A 21,947-nucleotide genomic window follows, 5' to 3' on the forward strand; every position below is an offset into this window, starting at 1 on the left:
CCTTTAATGTAGCCACACTCTTCCCACTTCCTCCCTGGGTTTTCTGTTTCCATACATCCTTTGTTCATTCATCCTTCGTTCATTCCCCTTCCAGTCTTCCGAGCTTTGTTTTGGAGCACTGCTGCCCTGTTAGTCTCAGATGGCTGACTGTACCACGGAGTGCATTCCTTCCTGGTATCATTATTCACTCTACAGTCCTGATTATTGTTTAGCTGAGAGTTGATTCCTAGAGGTGGGTTCAGTTCCAGGATTAAAAGATTACAGTCTTGAGGATTCTACCAGTTTCTATCAGACCAGGAAGTCTGATAGTTTTTTGAATTTTGTTCTACATTTTTTTCTCTCCTTCTCTGTCCAGGATGTTCTGCTGTGGTCCTTATCAAAGTGGTCAGGATGAAGTGACTAATTTTTTCAGAGAAACTTTTGCCCAGATTTTTTTTTATTTGAAAAACATAATAGCATTGGAGCAGACTTAGGAGTTAAGAGGACAAACTTCTAGAGCCTTTTATTAACAAAGAGTTCTTTCCAGCTTTCACACTTGGTCACACAATAAAACCATTTTTATATTAAACAGACTTCAAGAAAGAGACCACTAAATGTACTCTCTCCTTTTGCAAAAATCACCCAGAGACAGCATTTGCTATAAAATTATCGGAGTTTAATCGCTATCAATATCAGAACAATAGTACATTAGAGTACAAAACCTGTATGTACAATTACACATACAAAAAAACAAAAATGTTCTTTGTGAGCAGCAATTTTCAGAAAATCTGACAAACAGTAAGAGTCATTCCTATTTTGGGGTTTGAAAGAAGAAATGGAAATTTTCAAGATGCCCCTTTCCTCTGTCTGGCCGCAGTGACCCTCAGAACATCATTTGCAAAGGCCTGTGGTAGGAAGAGAGGTATTAATAACACCAGGCACTTGTTCCTCCCCTCCTATGGAAGAGATGGATTTTTAGGAAACATTTCTCATCATTTATTATACTGATGTTCCATCCATCTGCATCATTAGGTTCAGTAGTTACCATGACAATATGATGCCTACAGCAATCTAACTTGATAGCCAGATGCCAGAATGTGGGAAAAAATAGGACCAGCAAAGAAAGTGAGAGAAATATAATTAATCTGAAACACATAGAAAATGTGCACAAAACTAGGACCAAGAGGGATATTGCTGAAATCTCACTGAAGAGGGAATTAAGAAGGGAAGTAAAAATCAAGCCTCACTCTAAGAGCTATGTGCTAGTCTGTGACAAAGATAGGACTGTTACAGAAGCCAGTGTTAATATAGAAGATTGCTCTGAGCCTCTATCCCCTCCCCCTGCCTGACCCCCAACCATTTCCTGCTGCAAAGCCCAGGAGTGTCATCTTGGATTCCAGCAGTGGTATTCTTTCCTGAGGAGACTAAGCCACCATCCTAGTACTGGCTCCATGGCATTCTACGCACTTTCAATTCACTATTATGCCCAGCATTTCCATTTGGTGAAATAATGCCCATAGTTCAGAAGCTTAAGAGACCGGACCAAACTGTGTTCTTGGAAGATGCTGTCTCTTTGCCTTCTAAGCACTCAGTGGAGGCAACAAGGTAGCATGAGCCTCTTATGGGCCAGTCAATGGCAGAGAGGTTGGGAGATTAAGAAAATGAAAGGAACATACAAACTACAGTTGCAAGAGACAAATCTGGAATGGGTGTGTATTCTCATCGTGGCTGGGTTGGATAGCGGCGCTGAGCTAGGCGATTGGGCCGGTTCAGGCTAGTAGTCATGGGGAGCTGGAAAAGAAGATATGAGACTATGGGCTGACTGGTTAGCGTGAGCTAATGCACCTGGAGAGTCTCAAACACGTTATCTGAACTTGGCTTCCAAAGGTTGTGTTCTCATTATCCACTTTCACCCAATACTTGTGCCTCCCAAACATAGTTACAAGAAGTCAGACTTTATAAAGAGGGGGGGCTGGATGACGCATTAGGAAAGACAAATCTATTCCAGGTCACCGAGGAGCAAGGAACTTGGCTTCTCTGGGTTTGCAATGACACCCTCACCTCCAGGAGGAAGTGGAAGTGCACCTACACCACTGATAGGACACCAGCTGTGTCTCTCAAGGTCACAAGGCCTGTTAAAGGTCAAGAGGACATTAAGAACAGCTGCATTTATCCAGCATTTTCTGGATGCCAGGCTTTTCACAGACATCATCCCACCTGTTCCTTACAATGACTGCAGTCACTACTACTCTGTAAAACCCCATTTTACAGACAAGAAAGCTGAGACAGTCAAGTAAATTGCTCAGTAACTCACGTATTTTAAGCGGTAACCTGGGATTATAAACTCAGGACTCCTTCATCCAAAGCCTGTGTTCCTAATTCCTCCACCTCATCACGTTCTTACCTGAGGAACCTGAGCTGGGTTGTAGAGAGGAACAGCCCCTTGTAAGGAGGGTGGCGGAAGCAGAACACCTGGGTTGGAGCAGAGCTCAGAGGAAACGCCCTGTGATGAAAAACAATCGAAACTCGCATCTGTCGATATAGCTGGCTTCCCAGAGCCCGGAATATTGAAGCTTTTCTTGAGCATCAACTTTGCTCAAGAGAAGCAGATAAGAAAAGTTTCCTGATAGAACTCAGGGAAATAAATTTGGTTCAAGTGAGTACAAGCAACCCCTAGGCTGGGGTGGCAATGCAGGGAGGGACACAGGTGTTACCAACCTGGAGCAAGACCAAAGGAAGAGTCACAAAGCATCATACTGGTACTATCACAAAAAGTAACATTACATTCTTTGAAAGGCCTAAAATACAACACTAGTGCTCTATGAGGCTATAAGAAATAAAATGGTTTTTCATGGCAATCAGCATAAAATCATATGGGTGTGCACAAGCCATTGAGAATTTGACCTTTGCCAAGGACAAAATGGTTTGTGCTCAACTGAACTATTGGTGTGGCAATGTAAGATAAGCACTGCATTGATTAACCACTACGTTGGTGGTTCAAATCCACCAACAGCTCCTTAGAAACCCTTTATAGGGTTGTTATGAATCAGAAATGACTCAAGGACATGTAACAACATTAACCTAAAAAGGAAGCCCTGGTTAGGTTGTTGGACTGCTAACCAAAAGGTCAGCAGTTTAAATCCACCAGTCACTCCTCCAGAGAAAGATGAGGCTGGCTGTTCCTGTAAAGATTTACAGTCTTGAAAACCCTATATAGGGTCATTTTAGTTAAATCAACTCAATGGCAGTTGGCAGGGAGTTTTACGTATTAACTTAAAGACTGGAGGTTTGAACCCACCTAACAGCATTGCAGAAGAGAGGCCTAGCCCCCTAGTTCTATAATGACTACAGCCGAGAAAACCCTATGGAGCAGTCCATGTGGGACCAGGAGTCAGAATTGACGACAGCAACGGATTTGGCTGTTTGTTTTGTTTAGTCAAGTACCTGGGTGAATTCTGGCTCCTACTGGGCCAGAGAAAGAGGTGGTTTTCTAGGCTACCCCTAAGCTCTGTGGCATAGTGGATTACATGTTGGACTAATAACTGCAGGTTCGAATTCACCAGTCTATCTATAGGAGAAAACTGAGACTTTCTGCTCCATAGAGATTTATAGCTTTTCAAACCCTAGACACAGTTACTATGAGTCAGAACCGACTTGGAACTTAACAACAATAACACAACACAAAGGAAATGTTCCCTGTATTTCCCATGGATCAGTCCCTGACACGTGGCTCTTGTTCGATGCTCACACAGATCAGGCATGTGGTGGGCTCGTACAGTTGAGCCCGTGGGCTGCTCACCTGAAGCCCCTGCAAGCCTCCAATCCCCATGCCCTCAGCATTTCCACCACTGAGCATGGATCCTTGGGCTTCATCTCCACCTAGAAAGTAACATCGCTGTTTGCCTTGCTCAGGGCTGAGGAGACCCCGCACCCAGAAGGCACCCCACCTTCCTGGGAGGACAGGAGGTTGGCAGTACCTGTGCCCGGGAAGAAGGTGCTAGGGCCCTGCAGAAGCTGGGACCCGGGGGGCGGAGTCAGGGAGAGGCTCAGGCCAGCCTGTGGGGGAGAAGATGTTCTGGAGGTCTCCTGCAAAGGGGACAGTTTGAATTTAGAGTGTTTTGTAGAAAAAGAAAGAACATTAGTGGCTAAGAATTCCACTGGCCTACCTACATTTCTGCAACATCTACAATACTGGCTTTGCCTGCAAACTGCTGCTCTCCCCCAAAACACCACTTTCCTGATATAACTAATTTGTTCTATAGTCCAAATTAGATCCCTATTGCTGGTCCTCTAAAGCTAAAACTCTCCATCCTAACTGTTAAGGCCTATAATAATCTGCCTTTGCCCTTGCTAATCCAATTTATTTCCACAACCTCCCACTGCAAAACCTCTGGTTCACAGGAACTGGGGTAGAGATGGGGCCCTCCAAGGTACTGAGAAGATTTCCTCTGAAAGGCCCAAAGTAGAGGGTTGCATCCTGCCATGCTCCCCCACCCTCCTGCCAGCACCCCCAGAGATTACCTCAGAGTCAGAACTGTCAGACGAGTCTTCGTCTCCAGAAGAGGACACATTGGTTGGCTTTGATCGAAACCAACTGAACCATCTGAATCCTGAGCTCTAGAAGGAAAGGAGAATCCTCTAGAATTGTTGCTCCCTGAGGACCACGTGATTAACCCACCTCAACGTGATAGTAAGGACTCCTGGTGTGGCGCTGTGGGTTAATGCGCTGGACTGAAAAGTCAGTTTGAACCACAACGTCGGTGATTCAAGCTCACCAGCCGCTCCTCGGAAACCCTACACAGGGTCACTATTGGTTAGAACTGACTCGATGGCACTTAACAACAACAACGTGATAGTGATGACATGGGGAAGGGACACAACCAAAGGCCAGAGGCCCATCTGTGCTCTGTTTGGGAAGGGAAGGATGGGAAGGGAGTAAACAGGATGAGAGAGGAAGGGGAGGGAATGGGAGAGAAGGAAAGAATAATTCCCTCCACCTTTGCATTCTCTTCCACATCTCCTAGCTTTTCTCTGTGGGCATTATCTTGGGCAGATTTTTCATCTTCCTCATCGGAGGCCTCCCCGTGGTTCTCCTTGACTGAAAAGGCAGAGGTGTGTGTTCTGGGAGCCAGCGGGACCTGGAATGAAAGAAAAGGACTAACGTTTGTGCAACCCCTAAGAGGTGACGAAGGCACACTGGTATGTGAGCACTCATTTGCCCTGCTCAATAAGTCAATATAATACAGTAGGCTTCAGAGATTATATTTTACTGATGATGAATAAAGGCTTACATGTGATATAGGATTTGCTAGAGGTCTCAAGACAAAGTCTGAACCCAATCTCAGTTCTCACATTACCCTATGGAGTTTTGTCATTTATGCTATGTACATCTCCAGAAAGCATGAGATTTCTAGATCTATGCTCAGCCTGAGGCAGGGAGTATAGAAAGCCATGGCTATAGACTTAAAGGTCCTGGGAACATTCCCACAAAGACCCATAAGCCCCAAAAGACAGAAAAATGTAACAAGTAACGGATCAGATTCATCCTAAAGCTCCAGAATGAATTAGTTGTCTTGCTCGAGGTCAGCTGTGCACTTTGTTATAGTTACAAGTCAAGAAAAGCATAATTTGTACAAAAACCAATCCCACTACCATTGAGTCAATTCTGACTCATAGCAACCCTATAGGACATGGGGTTTCCGAGACTAAATCTTTACAGAAGCTGCCTGCCACTTCTTTCTCCCGTAGAGCAGATGCTGGGTTCACACTGTCAACCTTTACATTAGCATCCCAACATTTAACCCACGGCACCACAAGGGTTTTCATTTGTGTAACCTGGGGGAATACTTTGGTAATACACAGAAAAGGCTTTTATTTTTTTCCACTCTGATTTTGTTGTTGTTGTTAACTACCGGCAAGTCTATTCCGACTCATATCTATTCTACATAGGGTTTCCAAAGAGCAGTTGGTGGGTTTGGACTGCAGACCTTGTGGTTCACAGTCCACTGCTGATCCTACTGCGCCAGACTAGAAATCTAATTAGTATAATGTTGATTATGTGCCAGACACTGTTCTCAATGCTTTATATACAATAATTCACTTAGTCCTCATAACAATCTTGTAATGTAGGTGCTATTTTTACCGTCTAAGGTAATGAAGGATCAGCATTGGACTGCTCACCACAAGGTTGGCAGTTCAAACCCATCAACAGCTTCTTGGAAACCCTATACAGGGTCACTATGAGTCAGAACCGACTCGATGGCACTTAACAACAACAGCAGCAGGGCAATGGAAACAGTTTGTTCTTGGCTATAAATTTAAAGGTTGGAGGTTCAAACCTACCCAGCAGCACCACACAAGAAAGGCCAACCAAGAGAACCCTCTGGTGCAGTTCTCTGTAACACAGGGGGTCACCATAAGGGAGATAAGACTCAACAGAAATGAGACTGCACTTGGTTTTATTATTATCATCTCACTTTACATATGAAGAAACTAAGTCAGAGAAAGGGTAAGCAACCTGTCTCAGGTCACCTAGCTAGTATAGCCTCACCTCCAGCTAGGATTTAAACTTAAGCCACCTTACTCTCCTTCCATGAATTTCTTCTAAATAAATCATTGAAAACACAGGCAATGGAATGTCCATTGCTGTGTTACATATATTACTGAAAGACGGGAGGAGGGAAGAAGGGAAGGAAGGAAGGGTAAAGGCAAAAGAAGAAAAAGACAAAAATGAAGATAGTAAGGAAAACAAGGAAAGTGACCTACTCTAATCTCTGATAATATGGAATGTGCACTGTAAGACCAGCACTGGACTGTGAACCACAAGGTCGGCACTTCCAACCCACCAGCCACACCTTAGAAATCCTATACAGGACCTCAATGAATTGGGACTGACTTGACAGTATTTAACAACAACAACCATGGCCCACCAGGACTTCCAAAGTCTGACCCCTTTGCTATATCTCTCTGGCTGAACTTGTTACTTAGTACTCTCCCCTATTGCTCCCCACTTTCTAGATAAACCAATTCCCTTACTCCACCTTAACTACAAGTAAATTCCTATTTTAGGGCCTTTGCTCTTGCTCAGCCCTCTGCCTAGAACACTGTTCCTGATATTTGCATGGTTCATCTCATCTCCACACTCCATTCTGATCTCTGACCGTCTCAGAGAGAGCTTCCTTAGCCAGCTTAGCTAAAACAGAATCCCTCATGTGTACATCTGCTTATTGTCAGTCACCTCCACTAGAAGGAAGCACCATGCAGTCTTCTATCCGGTTTGCTCATGTATTCCCCAGCCCCTGTAACTGGGTCTAGAGCTCAATGAATATTTGTTAATGTATAAGAGAATGAATGAACATGGTCTGTTTGTGAATGAATGAGAAAGGGAATTAATGAATTATATCAATTTTATACAATGGATTTTGCCATATTAAAAATCCTATTTATGTAGAGCATAGAAAATCTCATTATATAAGGTTAAGTAATAAATAGGAAATAATGTTTTATACACAATTATCTTAACAACCCAACACATACATGCACATGTAGAAAAAACATTGGAAAAAATCATCAAAACATTTACCTGAGATTAGCAGTAACATTTGCTTGATTCTTTCTAGAATACTTTATTTTTCAAGTTTTTTATAACAGTTATATACTATATTTTGGGGAGAGGGACCAAAATAAAGACCAAGGAGGAAGTGGGAAGAGTGCTATTACATTGAGGGGGTTGCAGCTAATGTCAGAAAACAAAAAATGCATAAATTACTGAATGGATAACTAACTTGCTCTATAAACTTTGACTCAAACCACAATAAATCAAATTTTATGAAAACAGTAAAGAAATAAAATCTTTCCGAGACCTGTAGCCCCATTACTACTGGAGAAAATTACATGCTGTAGCACTCCAAGCAGGTGAAGCTGGAGCCCGATTTGAATTTGGGAACAATGCTGTCCATTGCTGAGAGAGGAGTGCAGCGATTCAGCAGTGAGATAGGATGATTCACTAGACCTGGTCACCTCCAGAACCCAGGCAGCCTAACTGAGAAACTATCACAGATGCCTGAGAACCATCTTGGGAATAAAGTAAAGTAAAAATTAAGACCAAAAAATATATCTCCACTTGTGGAACCCCTGAGACCATGGCCTGTAGCCACCCTTCAAGTCTAGAAATAAATTCACCCCATCTCTCAATATTCAGCCAAACAATAGATAACTTTATAAGGGGAACAATAACACTTGGGAGGTATGCACAACTTGTTGTTGTTGTTAACTGCAGTTGAGTTGTTTACACCTGAAAGTGGCCCTGGATAAGGTTTCCAAGGAACAGCTGGTGAGCTTGAACCACCAATCTTGAGGTTCAAACCGGCCTTGCAGTCCAGTACATTACCCACATTACCACACCAGCACTCCAACAACTTGGTATACCATTTAAGACCAAAAGAGTAGCATTTGCCCAAGAATAAAGTTCAGAGTGTTAGGAAAGAAGGAGAAATGGAAACAGGAAAAACAGGGAGGAAGTGAATAAGAGATGTTTCATTGTAGGGACAGCAGGAGACAATGAGATGAAACAACATGTATATGATATGTTGAATAGATTAATGATCTGCTCTGTACACCTTCACTCAATTCACCATAAAAAGAAACACATCTCCAAAGCCTTCCCAGGACAGGAAGAGTACCATGAGCATTTGTGCTTAAGAAGGAAAGAGCGGGCTATCAGAAGGAACAGAGAGCTGAGAGTGGAGCAAACACAGAGTGGTGAGGCCGAGCATAAACAAGAACCTAGCCACTGTCCCAGCTTCAGGATGTAGTCAGGGAGAAACAAGAGAAGCAAGGAGGACCACGAGGTAGAGAGAGCACTGGTGCAAAGCTGAACAAGGGGCTTCCATATGGCTAAATAACTAGAGTGACTGATCAAAACCAGAAGCCTTGGGGAGGGGGCGGGGAGGGCACCAACATCTTGTACTGCTCCATCCTCCTACCTGTGGTTTAGAAATGTGACCATCCAGATTCTGGAAGGGTTCTTGAGACACGGTGTTTACTCCTGCACACAAAACAAAAACAGCAAGTTGGAGTTGTGTTTCTTCCACTCTCCATGAAGAAGGGGTGTGGGGATGTACTAGGATTTCCTCACCACAGCTGGAGTTCAGAGCCCAGGACCCAAAAGGGATCACAGGGAATGAGAAGTCAGCTTGTATATGCCTTTCAATTCCAGTCACTCCTTGCCCAACCACTTCCTCCAAACACCAAGGGTGTTACTTCAGTATTTTGGGAGTCAGAGCAACACTGAACTCTTCACAACTTTAAACTATTCTCTACGACCTTCCCCTTAGTTTGAGTCTCCCAACTAGACTTAGAAGGTCTAAAGTCTAACCCTTCTGGTTGGTTTCCCGCACTTCTCAGGCATCACTTAGACCCTCTGGTCCCAGGTCTGAAGGACCTGGACAAACTCAGAGCCAGTGTGGAATCCCAGCTTCTGCCAGTAGTCCATCACAGTAACCTCCTGGATGCAGGCCAACTTCATAAAATGGACATGCCTATACTATGATGCAGTTCCTGAAAACTTTCAGAAAAGACTAATTGCTACAAAAGGGCATCATGGTTGGTAAAGTCGAGTGAAAATGAGGGAAGCCCTCCAGAAAACGAATTGGCACCACAGCAGCACCAATACACTCAAATATAGCAACAGTTGTGAGGATGGCACAGAATAATTCATTCTACTCTCCATAGGTCATCGTCAGTCAGAGCTGACTCCATAGGCATTACCACCACCACCATGCACACCAGTCTCTCCTAGGAACTAGCATCCACAGGGAGGGGCAGGACTGGCTGCCATTTGATTGCTCTGCTTGTCCCGGTAGAGACAGATTCCCATAGACTAGACTGTAAGAGAGCAAGCTCCTTCAGATATCTGCAGTGTACCCACACAGTGGAAGATGTCAAGCAGGCCCTCAGTAATGTGCACACCCCACCCCACCACGCACATCTTGACCACATCCAACCTACATCCTCTGAAAGGTCCTTGCATTTCCCTCTCCCAAGGCTTCCAGCCCATGTCTTACCAAGGGGCACGTGTGCCTGCAGAACTTCCTCCTGGGCCTTTGCTTCAGAAGTTGCTGTTACTGTCACACTGCTGGCAGTCTCTGGTGGATGGGTCTCAAGAACGGAGTACAGAGGCACAGGTGCCCCCGTCTGCCCTGCACCTCCTCCCACTGGGAAGGTGTCCAGCTGCTGGGGAAAGGGCTGTTGCAGGTTGGGCTGGCTCAGGCCTGTCTCCTCCGGCAGTGGCCACAGGGGTTGTGAGTAGCCTTGATGTCCTGAAAGATCCTGGTAGGAAGTGTTTTCTGAAGACAAAGGGCAAAGAGTTAGAATGGAGACCTGAAACGTGGCATCCACACAGACATAAAGAACATTCCTGCCCATGTCCTCTTTGCAAATCAGTCACAAAAACAGGCTTTGTGGTGTGGTTTCCGCTAAAGTGATGACAAGTAACCCACAGCAACAATGGCAAAAATCTCTTACTGCTCCTCATTTATAGCTTACAAAATATCTCCCTCACTATCTCCTATGATCTCTGAGCCTAAAACCAGATGGACAGATAGCACATCACTCCACAGTTTTTTAATTCACAGATAAACTCTTTCTCCTCTTAAGAGTCCCAAAGTGACTTGGTCGTTTGAAACTTACAAAGTTTCCAGTTACAAATCCAAGTCAGACTGCGGAAATGAAAGCTCTGCTTTCAAAGAATCAGGGCATGCTTTCCCTGGAAGGGAAGCTATTGTTGTTGTTGTTAGGTGCTGTCAAGTCAGTTCCAACCTACAGCAACCCTGCATCAGATTTCCAAGGAGCAGCTGGGGAGCTTGAACCACCGACCTTGAAGTTCAAATGGCTTTGCAGTCTGGTGCATTAACCCTCAGCGCCACACCAGGACTTCGGAAGGGAACTTGGTAGTCATTAATTCTGGCTCTACCATTTTGTTGATACGATAAGGAAGGTAGAAAGTCCCTGGTTACTGCAAATGGTTAACATGCAAGGCCTGCTAGGAAAAAGATAGGAGGACTCCCCAGAGGTACATGGAGAGAATACAGTCAGCCAGACCCACCACTCAGACGCATACTGAGGGGAAAGTAGGGATGTAATGAAAACACTTGAGACATTTACTTCTCCTATAAATTGCAACTGACAGCTCAAAAATCTTAAGAGCTTCCTATGTCCCAGCATAGGGGTAAGTGGTGTGTCAGTAACAGAATTCTCGCCTTCGATGTGGTGGACCCAGGTTCAAGGCCCAGTCAACACACCTCATCACGCACATTCACCACCATGTTTCAGTGGTGGACTGCATATTGCTATTGGCACAGTGGATGCAACAGTGGGCTCAAACACAGCAACAACTGTGAGGATGGCACAGGCCTGGGCAGTGTTTCTTCTAATGTACACAGGATTCACCACGAAGCCGAATCAGCAAGATGGCATCTGACAACAATAACATGATGCTGAATAGGTTTCAGTTGAGCTTCCAGACACACTAGAGAGAAAAACCTAGAAATCTACTTCTAAAAATCAGCCACAGTGGTCCGATCCCCAACTAATCATGGGGACAGCGTAAGACCAAGCAGAGTTTAGTGCCTTGATGCGTGGGGTCACCATGAGCCAAGGGCCGACCATGGAAGCTAACAACAACAGAGTCCCCAGCAATAACACAAAATACACACCTCTGACCAAAAGAAACGTATCTAGGCAGCAAGAAGAAACTAACATAGGTGAAGTGATTACCAATATGGGAATTTACAAGTGTCAGGATGCATGTGGACTGTGGAGGAGGTAGGTCTCAGAATTTCATAGGCAGACAGAAGAGCAAAGAAGTACTCTGGAAAAGGACGGGCAAAGTGTTTTTGGAAATTATTTTAACCAGAAATGACTACAACCAGTTTAGACCAGCCCCAGGTGCTTTGACCTACAAACCTTAACTGATATTTTCAAACCTACATTCTCTTGAGAATTCATCACAGTAAAGGCAAGAATATGTATACCTATTATAAATGAAAGAAAGTGTATGGGACCCTATCATATACTTGTCCCCATTTCAAAAGGACCCACCTTTGTTGAAATGACAACTTTCCAAAAACCTATCCCTCTTTCCTCAACTAACCTCCTCAAAGTCTATTATAAAAGGAGTATTATGAAAGTCCATCTTTCTCAGATCAAAATCTTTGGTTTCTCCTCTTGGATGCCAAGTTTCCTTGCTCACTCCCAAATAAAATCTTTGTTAAAATTTCTATACCTCGATTCTAGAATCTGTCATTTAACAATTTTATCTTAAATTATTAGCTATTGTTGTTGTTAGGTGCCATCCAGTCGGTTGCGACTCATAGCAACCCTGTAGAGGGTTTCTGAGGCTGTAAATCTTCACTGGAGCAGAAAGTTTCATCTTTCTCCCAAAGAGAGGCTGGTGGGCTCGAACCATAGACCTTTGTGCTTATCTAATGGAACCACCGCACTCCCTATCAGGTATTTGCATGGTCCGTTTATCCGTGAAGTACCTGTGGTTGTTCCTCTGACACCAGAAATGTTTGAGTAAGTAGAATGCAGATCGTCAATGTCTTCTGCCACCTTCTGCTATTTAAAATAAAAATCCTTTAAGCAACACAAACAAAAGCATGAACAGAAAGCAAAATAGTTTTAAAAGTAGGTCAAAATGATAGTTGCAGTGAACTAACAAGCTAACCAAGCCTGCGTTGAGAACTCGGGGGGGCTGGGAGGGGCGCAGAGTCTCCGCCAACTCATCTCCCAGCTCTACATGCGCACTGGGGCCGCCTCTACCGAAGGAAGAACTGAACTGTGGGTCTCATTGTGTGCTGGAAAAGCCACCTTGTCCTTTCTTCAGAACAGAACGGAGGAAAGAAAATGGAAGAGGCCCTGTCCCAATTACTGTTCCAAATACTACCGGCAGCTCCTGCAATTGTCAGAACAAAAGGGAAAGGCCCTGAAATCATTGAAGCAATTGCCCTACATTACATGAAAGTGACACGGATCCACTGTGGTCTATTGTTCCTAACAGAGATGTGGAGGCTTTGATGGTCATGAAACCTATTTTCTGTGGCCTTAGAGAAGGGTGGCAGGCATGACATTTGGGATGGTGGGGGCGGGGAGCAGCCTCTCACTAGGTGACACAGGCAAGGGGCGCAGTGGGTACTCTGACCCCTACCCTTTCCCGGGACAGACTGCCTGGTGTCAATAGGAGACACCACAGTCTCGCAGTGGGGCAGGGGGAGGCACGAAAGGTCCTGCTGATGTCAGTGCTTACTCTGGAAAGAGCCACCCCACCAGCCCGCTGGCTCCACCTCTTTCACCAGCATCTCCTGGTGCCACCTCCGAAGTTGAACCAGCCAGTCCGGCTCCCGGTCTCTGTCTCCATGGCGCCTTTCCAACAACAAAGGATCGGACAGCTTCAGTTTTTCAGCTAGCTGTGCCAGGTTTCCAAACGGGTGCGGGTACAGAAAGGGAAAAGACCAAAGGAAGGGAGAGAGACGTTCATGGAAAAGCAAAAGAAAACGAAAAAGAGAGAGAGCATTGTTGTTTTTAAGTGCCCTAGAGTAAGTTCCAGATTACTGATGTGGCACTGTGGACCACTATTGGACTACAAACCACAAGGTTGGCAGTTCAAACCCACCAGCTGCTCCTTGGAAACCCTACAAGGTTCATTATGTGTCGGAACCAATTCGGTGGCACTTAGCAACAACAACAAAGTTCCAGCTCATAAAGACCTTTGTATAGGGTTTCAGAAGAACTGCTGGTGGCTTTGAACCACTGACCTTGTGGTTAGCAGTCCAGTGCTTATCCTACAGCACCACACCAAAACTCCAAGAGAACATTGATGTTGTTAAGTGCTGTCGAGTCAGTTGCAACTCATAGTGACTCTGTATAGGGTTTCTGAGGAGCAGCTGGTAGGTTTGAATTTTGACCTTGTGGTTCGTAGTCCTGTTCTTAGTGCTAATCCTACAGCACCACACCAATTGAACATTAACTCCTTTAAATTAAGATGATAAAGAATAATTGAGAAATAGAAAATTCAACAGATGTTGTTAAGTGCTGTTGTGTTAGTTCTGACCCATAGCGACCCTGTATAGGGGGGGTTTCCAAGGAGCAGCTGGTGAGCTTGAACCACCAACCTTGCAGTTCAAACGGCTTTGCAGTCTGACGCATTAAACCCCAGCACCACACCAGGACTCCTAAAATTGCAACATAAAACAACCCATTCTGGTGTTAGATACTATACAAAAGGTGAAGAGACCCGGTTATTGGGCTCTGGGCTTTGAAGCAGTGCTTTTCAAACTTCAAGGTGCAGATTCCACCGGGCCTGGTTAAATGTGAATGCGTGTTCTGTACTTCTGGGTGGGTGCTGAGGCTCTAGGTTTATAACAAATACCATGATGCTGATGTTGCGGGTCTAGGTTCTACCTCATGCCCCCAAACCTTCCTACTTGTCAGTCCACTCTGGGTCAATGAGCGCTATGCAACCATCTCCAACATATGGAGACTTAGAGCCACAGACTTTATTGGTTACAGAATCCAACACTTGGGACTAGTCTAAAAACAAAACAAAACTTAAGAAAGGCTTCTTTTTCATTTTCCTCGCCAGCTAATGGAGTATTCTTAAATTAATTGCCACAATTGGCCTTATAGCTGTTTTCTTCCCTAGGAACTATAGGTTGGTAGGTTTTTGTTTTCTATTATTTTTTTGTTTTTTTAAATGTGTCCCACATGTGATAAAATATTTGATGCATTTGAAAGCATTTTAATAAGGATCATTTCCTGTTTTAATCACTAAAATATCTTTTCTAAGCCGAGCTTTTATAATTAGAGCTGTTCACAGTAGCATGTAGTTTTACTATACCAGAAAAGGCAGATTCAGGAATGAATTTCTCATAGCATATGGTTGGTCCCCAGTCCCCCAATCGCACCACCACCACCACAGCACCCCCACACCCTCCCCAAACAGCATCCTTCTGCGTGCACAGTGTGGTCAGGCCTCTGCTTATCACATCGGGGCATGCATGCATGGTCAAAGACAGCCACGGGCACCAATTTTACAGCACGTTCAAAGATGAAATGTAGAGTCTAAGCTGCTTTACAAAGGCCTTCTCTGACGGTGGAAGATAAAACACCTGCAAAGAACCCTTTGAGAAGCTCACCTTAATGAGTTCCACTAATAGCACGGGGTGACTGCTCTCTTCCTGACTACGGAGGGCCACGCCAATTGCTTCGCAGTAATGCAAGGCCTGGGATGTGAGGCCGTAATCAGCCAGACGGGAAGCATAAAGGAGCTTATAGACCTGTGAAGGGGAACAGGGCCAATGACGAGTCCATCCAGCAAGGAAAGAGGGAGAGAGAAATGTAGATAAGACTTCTTGGAAGTCAGCTGACTGCCAGCTTCCACTAACTCTGAAATCCAAATATCAAAGAAGGCCTGTGCCACTAGGGGCATTGTCTATGTGCATGGGCACAATTCCAAGTCCATCCTGTGGTTCCTGCAGCATCCAGAAAAGGATGGAAATTGCATCCACTCAGCCTTCCTAGAGCCTGGTCACCATGGAAATGCTCACTTTTTATCAGTCCAGCCCCATCTCTGAAGGACCTGAAGGGTATGGGATGTAGAACTGAGCACCAGGACCAAAGGAAGAAGGAGTAAGAGACAGACCCTGCTGCAAGGGGTGGGAAATCCCATGGAGTGCAGAGTGACAGACTGGCATGGGTCAACTTTCAATAAAACCAGCTAATATCACTACTGTTAACCTAAAACAGAATCAAGATCACGAGGAGGTGGGAGGAATGAAGAGCAGAAAGGTATTGATCCTAAAGACTGAAGTGCCTGCACCCAGGAGGAACTCATGAGATAAGCAAAGCTTTGTGGGAGAAGTGGGTCTAACAAAGCTCTTAAATCAGGGATGAAACTATTTGAGTCCTTGCTTTATATACAGTATCTCATTCATATTAGAATTCTTATTTTATATTTTACAATGTGTTTTTATGGGTAGGTTGTTGCTGCTGCAGAACATTTGTACCAAGCTCTGTTGTTGTAAGTGCTGTTAAGTCAGTTCTGACTCACAGGGTCTCTGAGGCTGTGAATCTCTGTGAGAGCAGAAAGCCTCAACTTTCCCCCTGCATACTAACACTGAGGGAGATATGCATAATCTCTAGAACAGGCCTGCTCTAAGGAAGTTCCTTGCAATAGGAAGAGAGGACACGGCACATGAAAATCAACATCATAATACAGAGTGTATGAGTTCATGTCAAAAGCCCCCTGAAGTCCAGCTGTGGGCACCCTCACTGTGAATGAAGGATTCTCTTTGCCAGTCACTCTTCTGTGGTATTTTGTTGTTGTTGTTGTTAAGTGCCGTCGAGTCGGTTCCGACCCATAGCGACCCTGTACAAGGTTTCCGAGGGTGTAAATCTTCACGGGAGTAGAAAGCCTCATCTTTCTCCCGCGGAGCTGCTGGTAGTTTCGAACTGCTGACCTTCAGGTTCACAGCCCGATTCGTAGCCACTACGCTACCAGAGCTCCATTACAAAAACGAATTCCGTCCTCATGTCAGTTTCCTTACACATACTATTATAACCCCCATTTCACAAATGGGGCCACTGAGCACCACTATTGAAGTCACACTTGTAAGAGTGGCTAGAGAAGGCTTCACGGAGGAGGGGGTGAAGGAGAACACACCCCAGGCCTGGACATGAGGGTGACAAGGTGCTGATGTTAGAATTGTTCTCTATTCAGTCACAGGTCATTGAGTGGAGAAGTTGAACAGGACTTAGAACCTGCAATTCAGATGTTACCTGCACAGTTCCTTCCCTGTGAAGGAAGAAAGAAGGCTGAGGCCCAAGGACAGGACACAGAAGAATTTCCCGAGGTAGAAGATAGGGCGGGGAGCAGGGCGAGAGGCCCACTGCATTGGGTGTTGGCGTGGGTGCACCTGCTCCGGCAGGATGGCTGTGGAGGCTGAGGAGAGCCAGAGCTGTTCAGAGAGAGAGAAGAGCAGAAAAAGCAGCGGAGCGGGTGGACCTGGACTCAGGGTTGCAGTTCAATTCTTATGTGTCAGGAAGAGGCAGACTGCTACCAGCCAAGAGACCTCTGTAAGACTTGGCTTTCATACCTCAAAATGCAGACTGTAGGGGGTATAAAAAGAACTCCTAAGCCTCCCCATGCTTGAGCTGATGAAGAAATGTACAATGTATGAGTTACCCCAGTATTAGATGGACAAGACCAAAGCTGGGAATACAGTTGTCCACCAACCTGGCATAGCTAAGATGACGGCCTCATCTGGGTCCACTTACCTGGAAAGAAGGGATGAAGGACTTGGGGCGGCCCAGCATCTGACAGTACTCAAAGATCTCTGTCCTCTGGATAGCCTCAGTTGTAGCAAATTTCAAAAAGTCTTGTCTAAAACCATGGAGATAACAATAAAAGAAAGCAAGGCCAGGGAATATATACAAATATTAATCCTAGAAGACAGCCAAACAAGCATTGCATTGATTCATGGTAAAGTTTCTGTCCTGGGCTGATTTCTGGACTACTCCAGGAATAAAAGGAGCGTCTGGGCGCTCATTGGGTGTGTTCTGCCTCTGCCCTCCCTGCCTTCTTGAGGCTGGAGAAGGAATTCAACGAAACACAGCACCAAAGGCACTGGGAGAGTAGGGGTCTCTGCCATCTGAGTTAGAGGGCAACCTAAGACAAGCAGAATCTGGAACAGCCAGTCTGCTCACCAGGCCAGCTCACTGGGCTCTAAGTCCTCCTCTTGAGCACCTGAGTGCTCTTAGTGTCCTAAAGCCTGGAACAACGTGTGTAAAACCACCCCTAGCCTGACCATGGTATTTTCCAATAACCTCATATGCATGCGAAAACGGGACAGTGAATAAGGAAGACCGTAGAAGAATTGATGCTTTTGAGTTATGGTGTTGGAGGAGACTATTGAAAGTGCCATGGGCTGCCAAAAGAACCAACAGATCTGTGTTGGAAGAAGCACAGCCAGAGCGCTCCCTGGAGGCCAGGTTGGCCATACTTTGTCTCTCATACTTCGGACATGTTGTCAGGCGGGACCAGCTGGAGAAAGGATATCATGTTTGGTAAGGTGGAAGGTCAGAGAAAAAGAGGAAGAGACCCAGCAAGATAGACTGACAAAGTGGCAGCATCAATGGGCTCAGTGTGGCAACAACTGTAAGGTTGGCCCAGGACCGGGCAGTATTTCGTTCTGTTGTGTGTATGGTCGCTATTAGTCAGTACCAAAAGAAGACACCTAACAACAACAACAACAGCTTGAGCAAACCCAGTTCAGCAGCGCCAGGTCTTCCTCCTAAACACGCTGAGAGGTAACTATGTTGTTGGATGCTGTGGAGTCGGTTCTGACTCACAGAAACCCTATAGGATAGAGTAGAATTGCTCCTTCCATGGAGAGGCAATGGGTTCGAACCACTTACCTTTCACTTAGTAGTCAAGTGTTTAACCATTGTGACACCAAGACCCCTGCAAGCTTAGTGCCTCTTATGCCTACTGTTGCTGTTAGGTACCATTGAGTCAGCTCCCACCCATAGCAGCCCTATGCACAACAATAGAAATACTGCCCAATCCTGCATCATCCTCAGAGTTGTGTTTGAAGCCACTGCTACAGCCACTGTGTCAATCCATCTCACCAAGGGTCTCTTTCTTTTTTGCTGACCCTCCACTTTACCCAACATGATATCCTTCTCCAGGGACTGGTCCCTCCTGACAAAATGTCCAAAGTATAAGAAGCAAAGTCTCACCATCCTGACTTCTAAGGAACATTCTAGTTATACTTCTTGCAAGACAAATTTGCTTGTTCTTCTGGAAGTCTATGGTACTTTCACTATTCTTCACCAACACTGGAATCCAAATGTATTAATTCTTCTTTGGTCTTTTCTAATCATTGTTTACACATGTATGTGAATGAGGTGGTTGAAAATATCATGGCTTGGGTTAGGTGCACTTTAGTCCTCAAATTGACATCTTTACTCTTTAACACTTCAAAGAGGTCTTTCATATCAGATTTGCCCAATACAATATGGCATCTGATTTCCTGACTACTGGTCCTAGGAGCATTGACTGTAGATCCAAGTAAAATGAAATCTTGACAATTTCAATCTTTTCTCTGTTTATCATGATGTTCACTGGGTCGATTGTGAGGGGTTTTGTTTTCTTTGCGCTGAGTTGTAATCCATACTGAAGACCTGAAATCTGTGAAAAGCCCAGAACTTTTAAAAAGCTATCCTTTAAACAACACACATGAAAGAAGGAATGATTTGAGATGACCTCAAACCCACTGTCATCAAGTCGATTCCGACCAGTAGCAACCTCATAAGATGAACAAGAAACTGCTCCCTAGGGTTCTGAGACTAAATCTTTATGAGAGCAGACAGCCTCATCTTTTCCCATAGAGAAGTTGGTGGGTTTGAACCGCCAAACTTGCAGTGAGCAGCCCAACGCTTAACTACAGGAATGCTAAAAAGGAAGGCAAGGCAGGCAATTGAGAAGGCTGCTGAGCCAGAAATCAAATAACAGGATGTTCATTCAGCCCCACAGGAAAGGAAATGAGCAAATGTCATCAGAGGGGGTAGCAAGAACCCCAACAAAAGAATATCCCAAACCTCTCCCCTCAACAGTTCATCATGATGTTTGAAATCTCAATCACCAGAGTTATTCTTGGCTTAGGACTTTATCTCCAGAAACATCCTCTTGAAACAGCATAGCACAGAGACATATTAGCCCATACACATTAATTGTCACATTGGCATAGAGGAACTTCTTTGATAAGCACATGATCTGCTACTAGAGACCAGGTCCTGGAGAGAACCAGCTGAGTTGGGTAGAGTCCTACAGTGGCAGGCAGTTTGGTACAACCATTCAAAGTTTTACAGCCTGCCTGCCTGGGTTCCAAGTCCAACTGGACCCCACCATTGTTGTATGATTTTAGACATGGTATTTAACCTTTCTGTGCCCTAGGTTCCCTCCTGCATGAAATAAAAATTAAGAATAGACCTTCTCATAACAGTCCACAAACACTTTGGTGAGTAGCAAGAAGGGTCTTAAAAATTCATGCGTGGCCATCTAAGATGTAACTATTGTTCTCTCCCTGTCCAAAGGAAAGAAGAGAGTTGAAAAATGAAGACACATGGAAACAATTAGTCCAGAGACTAACAGACCATGAGAACATGGTCTCCATGACCCTGACACCAGAAGAACTAAACAGGGCCCTGCTAACACCACTAGCTGCTCTGAAAGGGGTAACATTTGAAGGTCCTGAATAGACCTTGGAACAAAACTCAAGGTCATCAGAAAGAGACCAGGCTTACAGGTTGGGTAGAAGGTGGTGGAACCTCAAGACTAAGGCCTTTAGCCATCCTTCAGGTCTAGAACTGACTCAATTTTCAGTCAGTATTTTCAGTTGAATACCTAAATAGGTATTCAAGGGGACAACAACACTAGCGAGGTGCACACATCATGGAATGGCCAACCATTTGAGATCAAAAGTGCACCTAAGGACAAAGTTGCAAAGGGTTGGGAAAGAAGGAAGAATGAAAACAAGATGCATGGGGAAGAAGTGGGATAAGAGACGTTACTTGGAGAGGACTGCACTCAGTGAGAAGAAACAAAGTGTAGGATTTGTTGATTGTAAAACTGATGATCTGCTCTGTAAACCTTCACCCAATTCACAATAAAAAGTTTTAAAGAAAGACTTGACCTTCTTCATATGACAATTTTTTAAGATAATTTAAGGAAATACTGTACTATTAATAAAATAACAAAGCAAAAAAAAAAAAAAAACACCAGTTGCTGTCAATTGGAACTCATATCAAACACATGTGTGTAGAGTAGAACTGTGCCCTATAGGTTTTCAAGGCTGGATCTTTCAGAAGCAGATCACTAGGGCTTTCTTCTGAGGTACCTTTGGGTAGGTTTGAACCAACAACCTTTACAGTTAGTAGTCAAGTTAGCATCCATTTGTGCCATCTAACTATTTGTGGCATAACATAAGAGCATGTTATTGTTGCTGTTTTAAAGTGCTGTTGAGTCAGTGCTGACTCATAATGACCCTTTATAGGGTTTCCAAAGAACCACCAACTTTTCAGTTCAAACCCACTTTGCAGTCAGTCGCATTAACCCACAGCACCACACCAGAAGTCCAGAACGTCTAAGTTTAGCTTAGTAAAGCAAAACTACTATGGAGAATAGTGATAAGAGACCAAAAACATGGATTGCTGGGGAGCAAATAAGTCTGTTTGTCCCGTTATGCATTCCCTAAAAGCCTTTTTTTTTTGGTTGGTTATGAGCCGTGGAGTCGGTTCCAACTCATACTGACCCTGTACAGGGTTACCAAGGCTGTAAATCTTTACAGGAGCAGAAAGCCTCTTCTTTCTCCTGCAGAACCGCTGGTAGTTTCGAACTAATGACCTTAAGGTTCACAGCCCAATTCATAATCACTATGATACTAGGAGTCTTGGTGTGGCGCTGTGGGTTAATGAGTCAGACTGCAAAGTCATTTGAACTGCAAGGTAGGTCGGTGGTTCAAGCTCACCAGCCACTCCTTGGAAACTCTATCCAGGGTCGCTATGGGTCAGAATCGACTTGATGGCACTTAACAACAACAACAAAGGCTTTTTTTAAGGCCCTTCTGTGTAAAATCCTAATGCTATAACCAAAAGAGAATAAATGATTTTGTGGGACGCTGAGTAGCTTGTGGGCATGCTGGAACCCCAGAGAGAGGCTTTACATAAACTTTTTCTACTTCTCAGTTTTGCTAGGATGGATCCTGAGCTCTTAGAACTTGCCCAGGGCTGCCTAAACCAGCCTCAAGCCTTCAAGTTTATCGTATTTGGTTGTGGAACCAGAGTACCACCTAGTGGATAAAGTGGCACATTACAACCCAAACGCACTAGCGTCTAAACTTCCCAGGGCA

General features: G+C 44.6%; 1 protein-coding gene across 1 annotated transcript in view; it reads right to left on the bottom strand.

Annotated features, from left to right (window-relative positions):
- Nucleotides 1-1,698: 1,698 nt before the first annotated feature.
- SEC16B (SEC16 homolog B (S. cerevisiae)) overlaps nucleotides 1,699-21,947 on the bottom strand; it is a 71,626-nt gene continuing 51,377 nt past the window's right edge. Inside the window, exons 14-25 of the mRNA XM_006867100.1 lie at nucleotides 17,314-17,419; nucleotides 15,174-15,314; nucleotides 13,332-13,445; nucleotides 12,522-12,597; nucleotides 10,044-10,325; nucleotides 8,964-9,025; nucleotides 4,977-5,117; nucleotides 4,501-4,596; nucleotides 3,957-4,065; nucleotides 3,779-3,858; nucleotides 2,384-2,482; nucleotides 1,699-1,770 (exon numbers count right to left, since the gene is read on the bottom strand). Of these exons, the coding sequence (XP_006867162.1) occupies nucleotides 1,699-1,770; nucleotides 2,384-2,482; nucleotides 3,779-3,858; nucleotides 3,957-4,065; nucleotides 4,501-4,596; nucleotides 4,977-5,117; nucleotides 8,964-9,025; nucleotides 10,044-10,325; nucleotides 12,522-12,597; nucleotides 13,332-13,445; nucleotides 15,174-15,314; nucleotides 17,314-17,419 (1,378 nt within the window). The remainder of the gene's footprint in view (nucleotides 1,771-2,383; nucleotides 2,483-3,778; nucleotides 3,859-3,956; nucleotides 4,066-4,500; nucleotides 4,597-4,976; nucleotides 5,118-8,963; nucleotides 9,026-10,043; nucleotides 10,326-12,521; nucleotides 12,598-13,331; nucleotides 13,446-15,173; nucleotides 15,315-17,313; nucleotides 17,420-21,947) is intronic.

Source organism: Chrysochloris asiatica, unplaced genomic scaffold (genome assembly GCF_000296735.1).
Source record: "Chrysochloris asiatica unplaced genomic scaffold, ChrAsi1.0 scaffold00100, whole genome shotgun sequence".
Taxonomy (NCBI): Eukaryota; Metazoa; Chordata; class Mammalia; order Afrosoricida; family Chrysochloridae; genus Chrysochloris; species Chrysochloris asiatica.